We start from the raw sequence: 9,555 nt of genomic DNA, 5'->3' as shown, positions 1-9,555 counted from the left end.
GGGTTTGGGTGTTTATTTGAATATTAATATGTTTATGTAATTGTAGTAATAATTATTTTTCTGATTAACTTTAGGATGAAATGATTGTGGAAGACAGTGACACAGATTTCATTTTATCAGAAGATGATCTTGTTCCAAACAATTCTGAGAACTCTAATAATCCAGGTGTTTTAGACACCATGTCAGAGGATGAAGCAGCACTTGACGGTGATCTTGGCCTTGGAGCAACTAAACTACAAGGAATGCCGCCAATGCCAAGTCAACAGACCATCATTTAAGATGATTTTACCAATTCCAGATTTCTCTGAAGGGGACTTTGCTTGCGAATGTGCATTTTGTATGAATCATGGTTATTTTGTATTACTATCCCTCATAAATATTAATTTGGTATTTTCAATTCAATTCTTCTTGTATTCACCATCAAATCAATTTACAAATGAATCTTTTAAAATGTTAAATAGTGGATAAAAGATGAAAAGGACCTTCATGAAACCTATAAAATGAAGACCTAGATGTAGTAAATTGATTAAGTGAAAAAAAAAACTCCCGGAACTCGCAGGAGTCTCCTGGAAATCTGGACGGCCTTCCACACTCTCACAAACAAGCAAGAATCTCCCGGAAGTTAACCCATATCCCACAAATTCATATGTGCACGTTTTCACTGCTTTATTATCAATTGTCTCATGGAAGTCATTGCCAATGTGTATCACAATGTGCAGCAAAATATAATTAAATGTTACGAAAGCTAATTAGGCAGATCAGTGCCGGATTCAAGAGGGAAGCCCCCCCGCCCACTAAATTTATCAAAATTTAGAAAATGGAGAGAAAAGATAATCATATTCAAATTTAAGTCTGAGAGTGCCATTTCTGACCATCTACAGTAGACGTGCCATAATCATAAATTTTCTTACATCAGCCTCAACCATGGTGGGGCTGAGGTGGTATACGCTGGACACCTGTGAAGCCACTCTCTGAACCCCCCTCCGAGGGCGTCCAAGTTCTCCGCCGAGGGGGCGATGACCCCGATAGGAGCAAAGTGGGTGTAGTCGGGAATTTCTAAAGATATATCGAAGTGGTCCAGGGGCTGAAACCCATAAAAGGCTTATTTAATTGATTTTAGAGTACCAATATGTAGAAAACACAGTACCTGTACATGTAAATTTTTGGGGGTGTGGGGGGGCGAGAGCTCTCCTCTACTGGGGCCCTGCCTCCACACCCCCCTCCCCCTCCCCCCACTAATGGCAACCTTGCTCCCAGAATTGACTTCTTCCAACTTGGGACCCCTGCATTTCACAAGTACACAAGAAAAATACAACCTAACCTAACATTAAAAATCTAAAGAATTATTTAAAAAGCAAGCAAACCAATGACCAAGGTCAAATTTCAACAGGGTGTTGGGGGAAGTGGGGGTGAGGAATAATATTTCCAGGACAACTGATCTTGTTGATATGTATAACGATATTTTATTGGTCATTTCCACCTGGTAAGGGGTGCTGTACTTTTTACTACTTCCCTGCACATGCCAAATTTACTTGTACTCAGGGGAAAAGTACTACCATAAATCGACTAGTGCACCACTGCATAATTTTACCTTCACAGATCAAAATGGCTAATGCAGATGAGCAGTTTGCTGTTTAATATTTATGATGTATAGTTAAAAACAAATACAACATGGCTTTATTTGGCAAAAGTGTGAATTCTGATTAAGATTGGGTAGTCTCAATCATCCAAAACCTCGGGAAGTATAACTTGATACACCTCATGTTGTATTTGCCCTTCAAGCCATGTTGTATTTCTCAGATGATTCGTCTCAGTGGTACAAAGCCTCCAAGAGTTCCATTTTGATGAAATATTTTATGCCTATGGATAAACTTAAATCAGCTTATTGTATAAGATTGTAGAATTATTGTCTGCACATTCCCTTCTCAGTGGCATTTGAGATTTAATATTCAGCGATTTTTATCGTACTTGTACTTATAGTTATTGTATTCAAATATAAAATATGCATACTTAAGCAACAAAAAATGTAAATTTTTGATTTTTTTTTTTTTTTGGTGGAATGATTGGTTGCCATGTCAACACGAAGCTGAGAAACATCCATAAATTGATGCCAGTTTAAACATATCAATACCAGAATTATACAAGGAATGAATTTCTATGTATATGCATGATCAAAAACATTTGAAGTATCTGTAGACTCACTAACTTTGACTGTAATTTTTACCTGGTTTTGGTTGGTAGTATATTTTACCATTGTTCCATATAAGATATGGTTTAAGCTTTCTTTAAATCTAAGTTAACACATTGTGAATATCATAAAACAAACCCCTGTTATGTCAATAATCGCTGTTGCACGCTTTTCTTGTTTAAGTTATAATAACGTGCTAAATAGCACCCTACATTGTCCTTTCAAACTTAACACTGTAGTGTGATGTGTTTTTCTGTACTTATCTACTGACAACCATTAATATAAAATGCTGATGATGTAAAGTACTGTACTATATTTGTGTGGTGTTACAAACGGTACTACAGACTAGATAGAATTGTTTCAAGGTAATAATGTAAGTTTATTATATATAAGACTATTAAAAAATATCACAAATACTTCCTTTTTTTTTTTACATTTCCATGCGCTAGACTCAGGGTTGGCGACAGGATTTTCCCGATTAAAGTGTAAGTGGGTTGGTAGGGTGTTGCTCAAAAACTCTTGGAAAGTGAACCCCCAGAAACTATGGCAATTTAAGGGTTTCAAAGGCTCATTTAATCGATTTTATTAGAGTCTACTCGAGAATGTGTCAGTCGAGCGATACAAGTTGTTTGTAGACTTGTGAGATATTGCGCTATTTATCAACGTAAGTGAATGAGAATATATGTTTATGTGGGCAATGGCCACATGATTACATTTAACTATATTCTATAATAATACATGAATATTAGACAAAGAAACTCAGAATGACGTGATACAGAAAATCTATTGTTAATCGGAAAAACAATAAATGTATTAGTAATTTGAGCTTAACAGCTGGCTCGCTGGACAAACCCTGATAATTGCACTCACATATGCTACCAGTGTTCCATACTCGTCTGGCTGAAGTAACATTGCATGTACCAGACTTTTCCGTTAATGCTCTCTTGGATAATATTGTTAAGGTCTCACAAAACGACAGTGTTAAAACATACGGTACTTAAATTTTGTGGGACAAGTGTGCTTGTTAGGCACACGCGTATTACTGACTTTTCAGATTGGTAGGTTGTTGAGGGTTTAGTTTGACACACTAGAAAGGTCTGTGTCAGGCTGAAAGCCATCAACCAAAAAGCAATGTAATTTGTGATGTTTACTCTTGTTCTAATGTAAAAAAAAAAAAAGTCAAGTAAAATTTCGGTGTTTAAATGAAATGCATGTTTGTGAAAACTAAGGTGTAGTCGCTTATTTTAAAATTGGGACGTTAGTACCATATACTGTAATTTTCTTCTAAGATGGGCGATTCGTTCAAGTTGGATGAGTTGTCCCAAAAAAGTGTAAATGAATCCTTAAAACATGACGATTTTGGCATATGAATTTGTCCACATTGGACTGTTTGACGCACATTATATCGCTCAATTTTAAATAAATAATATTGATATTTGCAAATTATTAAGACTGCTCTGCAATATTGTTTAAGTGCGACCAGTCAATTCCCATACTAAATTAAGATAATTTTTTTCATAATATTTTACATTTTTATAGTTAGAGAAATTTGAATATCAATGCTGTATTAGCATTATATATTAATTATGTCATAGACTATAATTTAATTGTATATTAAAGAATTTAGCAATAAATATGTTATTTGATACAGTTTTTTATATATCTATATTAAGCAATTCCATTATCATTATTACTAATAGTACTGATTATCATTATTTTATTGTTGTTATTTTTTTTATATTATTGTTGTCATATGGCACAAGATTATCTTGTAGCATAAAGTGCCGGTCTTTACAACAATTATGTTAAATTCACAAATCTATATTTATATAAAGTGCTTCTGTAGGCAAAGATTACTTTTCTAGTTCATAATTAAAATCTTTTGTTCGCTATTTCCAAGTTTGTCTAATTAAGCTTTGTTTTAATTCCATGTTACAGTACCTGCCTTATCCCATTGCATGCCCAGTTTCCGTTTCTCATTCCTGATTTTGAATTGGGGTGATCATTCCAAGCAAAATTGATTAAAATTCTGGTTTTAACTTTAAAAAAGTAATGAGAAAATACCTGAATGCGTCCGCCTTAACGCAGCTGTGAATTTGACTTTCAAGTAAGGATGTGCGTGTTGAAGAGTTGGCTGTTTCATTTAATGATGCATTTCAACAAAGCACATCCAACATTTTTTTTTCGATCAATTTATTTTTCTGCTGCGATTATGACTTAAACTAATACCTGTGCATTCAGTGATGGCAATGTTTAAACATAGCCTACATTTCGATGTAGGCCTACTGTATACGCCTATATTATGCAAATAAAGTGAATGAATGATTACAATAACATAATTGATTTATTTATGATAACATGTTGTGTGTTATTTTAATTAACATAGGGCCTATTTTAATCTCTATCCTCATATCTTGGTTCCGGTTATCCATCACTTTTAGGTGGACAGGATACTTTGCTTTATAGGACCACATACAATACACTGACTAAATTCGAGGGGAACAGCCTAACAAGAAATAGGGTATTGCAAACTGCTAACTGTATAGTAAATGGAATGTATTAATAAATAACCTATATGCATGGACCTATAAATACTTAATGCTGGCTATGGAGACTGTGCGAAGGTGTGTTGTTGTATAGGTAGTGGTAGTAGTAGGCCTATATGCTAGGAATAATGCCGTAGCCAGGATTTTCAAACAGTGCGGGACAATTATCAGGGTGGACCCACTTTATGTGTAAATTTAAAAAATGTGGACCCATTTTACCCAAAAATATGGGAAATCTAGTGGACCCATTTTTGTAAAAGTTGACCCATTTTACTAAAAAATATAAAAAATCTGGTTCCATTTCTTAAAAGTTGACACGTTTTAGGTAAATTGAGAAATCTGGACCCATTTTAAAAAAAGTGGACTTATTTTATACATAAAACCGCATAATGGAAACCCATTTTTTGTGGACCCTATAGAAAAATTGTGTAGGACTGTCCCAATAGCTGGCTACGGCATTGGCTGGAACTAGGAACTTATAAAAGAATAGCAAAATATTTTGGTTCAGGTAATAAATTACTAAAAGCCTAATAAAACAAAACAAAAAATACACACTAATACATGTAGGCCTATTATAATATCGTTAATAAATGAATTAATACCCCGAAGCAGCAGCGCTATAACAGTTAATGCTTGAATGACCTCATTAAAGTAAATTGTTCATTTCCTGCGACAAGGCCCGTTTGGACATAACACTTCAGTGTCTGCTGAAGTCATAATTCGCTTGCAGACCTGTTCCGCAGTTAGACCTATAGGGAGATGTAATAATATATCGCTCTATGTAAAGCTTATCTATGATGCAAATGAAGCTTGTTACTGCATTTAGAAGATCGAAAACAGCCTTTCACGATGTCTACTCGACATAGTCAGTTTATCTTCTGTGCATTATTTGTTTTTATTACATTGCTTTCGATGGATTTCTATTTGGCCGATTTGTGGAACTCAAGTACTAAGGCTTCGTTCGTCGAGAAATTTAGGAGTTTTAAACTAAGGGTGCATGTAAGTTAATGTTTTAAAACCCCATCTCAAAGCCACCTCTTTCTATAATTATATGCTAGACAGGCATTATCTGACCAGTGACCAGCAGTGGGATAACGACGAGTCATGGCACCCGAGGACAAGAACATTGTTGAGACCTTGTATATCGGCAAAGTGTTTTTGCTCACGTAGCGAGGTGGGTAATCAACCTCACCCAACTGAAAATTGTTACGGCTGAAAAGGTTGTACAGTATTTCATTGTTAAACAATGTAAACATATATCGTGTGACTATTTCACAATGTAATCAACTCTGTTTCACGAATATTTTCAATTTGAATATTTGCGTGCAAAGATTTAGGTCAATGCATAGGCAATCCTCATTTGCGTACGCCTAGTATGTGTCTAAAAGCACAATCTTGGGCCATACATAAGCCAGAACCAGCGTGACCACTCACAATTTTTGATATACCCAATGACTAGGTCAAAATTATACCAATTAAGATTCAGCAAAAATTTCCCAAAATTACCCAAGCTCCCTGAAAATGCATTAAAATTTGAAAAAAGACCCCGTGTTTTTCGCATGTATACTTTCCCTTTTAGTTTAATTTATAAACCATTTTTAATTGTAATTGCTTGTGTTAATTATTAAAATGAATATTCATGAGGTAATAATACGGATAGAAAAATACGCCCTCAGTCGGCCAGTTTTATCAGTAGATCAGTGATCAAGTTGTATTATGTAATGCATAAAATTAGGTAAGATCAATGGCAACGCAAATCACAAATAAACAATTCTGAACCCATGTTTATAGCAATTAACAATGTTATGTGCACTTCGTTGAGTTTTGCTTACTTTGAATGGACTGAAATATACTTTGTTACTTCTTAATTCTTCCTCTATGACAAAAATATTTAATTTTCTTAGTAAAAATAAAATACCCAAGGATTTGAACGGAATACCCAAGAACCCAAGCCCGAGTCAAAATACCCAAGATCTTGTGTAAATACCCAAGCAGTGGTCACACTGGCCAGAATTGTCCCCATGAACCCTACATTGACATGTAATTCGACTCTGATCGAGGCTCTAGTCGGCCCCTTGATTAGACCCCCTGTCGAACATAGACACCCTGTCTGCAAATTTCTGGAGCCACGACTGCCTACTATGACATCTTGGCGGATTTAGTGGGGGGGGGGGGCGCGTCGCAGGCTCCCCCACCCTATTATATCACAAACAATTTTTTTTTTAGATAATTGAATGGATACACAATTCCATAGAAAAGTTGATTCTATGTCACATCGCGCAATGCATAGCTATGCACCAGCATGGAAACCATTAAAATCAATCACTCTCTATCGAGGTCAGCAGGTATGTGCTGTCAGACAACCCCATGCACAGTGATCACAGTACACTGATATGTGTGCACATTTCCCATGACGACACCCCTTCAGTAGACTTACTCTTTTAATAATGTACAGTTTTGTCTAAACAACATTTGACACTTTTGACGTGTAAGTTTTGCTTCCTTATTGTTTTCAAGTACAGTAGCCTACCTGGTTTAATCATATTGTGTAATTTACAAGATACACAGTACTATGAAACTGTATAATCCTGTCTCTAATTGACATGAAAGTAGGCCTGCCTAAAAATAGGGCCTATATAGGCCTATTTCCAGTGGCGGATTTAGGAGGGGTGGCGCGTAAGGGGCGTAGCCCCCCCCCCCCCAATATTTTTGCAAAGAAAAAATTAAACCCACAGTGTTAAAGTCTTCTTTTCCTACCATACACCCTAGGAGAGTGATATTCATAAATCCACTTGGTGAGAAATAGAATTACACTTGTAACTCAATGTTAATACAGTAGCGGATTTTGTTGTTTGACGACTTTTTTTAACGGATTTTGGATATTAGTTTTCCTTTTTGCTGATTTTGTGATTTTTATGCTCAGTGTTGCTGAGAAACCTCATCATGTTTTCTAGAAGTGAAATTTCTCTTAGGAAATGGTGTACATTTATGAGCCTTTGCATGTTGTCAAAGATTATGTTTGAGATGTTCGTGGAGGAAGCACTAAAACCCACAGCTGTGAGTAGATGAATTATTACTATTAATGACACATGTCATAGTTGCATATTGCAGGTACCCTGTCCAGTATATTAAAATTTCTTTTAAAAGACATACACCTATTTTTTTTATTTACTTGTTACTGAAAACTACCATGCTAGCAAAATCGACTCAATACAACCTCATTATTCCTCAAATGTGCTGGGCTTCAAGGGGACTTCGCCTCCTTGGACCCCCACCAGAGGATCTGCCCCTGGACCCCGCCAGGGGGCCCTAGGCGTCCCCCTGACCCCCAGCCTAAGGCTGCTCGCTTCGCTCGCAGATTGCGCCCCACCCTTTTCTGGCATAGAGAAAATTGCACAAAGATGAGTGTTTGACTTCTTCTTTATGAATGGAGTCTGTCTCTTATACACATCTAGATGTGTATAAGAGACAGGGTAATAATACGAATAGAAAAATACGCCCTCTTTATCGGTCATTCCTCCTATCCGACCTTTTATATCATGCCAGCACTCTTACAGGACATCTGTCTCAGTGGCAATATCGACTACAGGCCTATCATTAACCCTCTTCCCCATGCCAAACCCGTTTTATAAGGATGCTACTCATTTCCTTCAGAAACTATTGACATTCCCACTCGCAGCTTCTTAGCTAGGTGACTACGGCCCTCAATGCAAGGAAATTGCGGGGCCCTTTAATAAAGCCCGGAAGGAGCCCGGGAGGGAGGGATGCAGCCTTTCTTTCTGACTTCTCCCAAGTGAGCCCCGACAAATGTAAACATCTGTTTAAACACAAATTAATGTTAAAACATTTCGCCTACAAATGTGAAAATGCCCACTTATACCTCAGTATGTCCTCAATGGTATGTCATAATATGTCAACCGCAAATGTAAAAACTCTTTGTAAGATAATTGTTATCAGATGTTGTGTTGTGTGAGGTTTTCCGAAGCATTACTAATTATTAACATATTGTAAGAAAATTCCTGTCAGTTTTGCACAACTCCATTCCCTATTAAACCTCATTGAGATTTAGTTTGCGAAAAGCATCGTGTGTGGGTGTGTGTGTATGTTTGTCCGGAGGAATTGTCACCTACAAATAGGACAATGATGTTATTCGCAATTGACAATCCTCGGTGCATGTATTGTGTGCCTAAATAAATAAATGAAAAATAGTTGAGTTTTGGGGGTTTTTTTTAAATACATGTCCTTAATCTAGGCTGGAACTTTCGCCATACAAAGTCGAAATAGCATTGTAACTATTTTTAAACATTACCAAAATATCGTTATTTTCTTTTACAGGAAGGGCCGGACTTGTATAGGCCTACTGAAGTCACTGCAACCATCGAAAACCAAGTATGTGCTCCAGTCAGAAAAATAGTTTTTGCAAAGACTCATAAAACGGCAGGCTCTACAGTAGCCTCCATCATTGACAGGTATTCATTCAACCATCACCTTTCAGCACCTGTAAATGGCTTTGTCAGAAACATTTCCCAATTTGTCCATTTCAATCGCACTTCTGTTTCAGCAATTACGGAGCTGGACGTGTTCACTCGCCATGTTCGTTATAACCATAAGGAATTTGATTTGGCTATTCCTGGAGCTAAACACGTGACCATCCTCAGAAATCCAGTGTATCAATTCGAGTCTGCATTTGTGTTTTATGAGGTTGCTGACAAGCTTAACATATCAAAATTTGAAAATCCGATGGATATGTTCTTTCAGAAACCACACGAGTACATATCTCAAAGGTTTTACCGATGGGAGACTGTTTTTAATCATCAGTTG

The 9,555-nt window shown here is 36.5% G+C and overlaps 2 protein-coding genes across 2 annotated transcripts in view; both read left to right on the top strand.

The window, feature by feature from the left end:
* The window catches only part of LOC117124825 (sodium/hydrogen exchanger 9-like), a gene marked incomplete at its 5' end in the record, with an annotated part of 10,788 nt that extends 7,422 nt beyond the window's left edge, over nt 1–3,366 (top strand). The window contains 1 exon segment of the mRNA XM_033271155.1: nt 75–3,366. Within this exon segment, the coding sequence (XP_033127046.1) occupies nt 75–278 (204 nt within the window).
* Nucleotides 3,367–7,019: 3,653 nt separating this feature from the next.
* On the top strand, nt 7,020–9,555 carry LOC117124834 (galactosylceramide sulfotransferase-like; the record flags this gene model as incomplete). Its single annotated transcript, XM_033271171.1, is given in 2 exon segments — nt 7,020–7,791; nt 9,070–9,555. Coding segments are annotated over 2 exon segments (600 nt in total), but the record flags the coding sequence as incomplete, so codon positions are not given.

Source organism: Anneissia japonica, unplaced genomic scaffold, assembly GCF_011630105.1.
Source record: "Anneissia japonica isolate Jap-2015-1 unplaced genomic scaffold, ASM1163010v1 scaffold652_len952628_cov199, whole genome shotgun sequence".
Taxonomy (NCBI): domain Eukaryota; kingdom Metazoa; phylum Echinodermata; class Crinoidea; order Comatulida; family Comatulidae; genus Anneissia; species Anneissia japonica.
The sequence above is the reverse complement of the archived record's forward strand: the minus strand, read 5'-3'. Positions and strand labels throughout refer to the sequence as shown.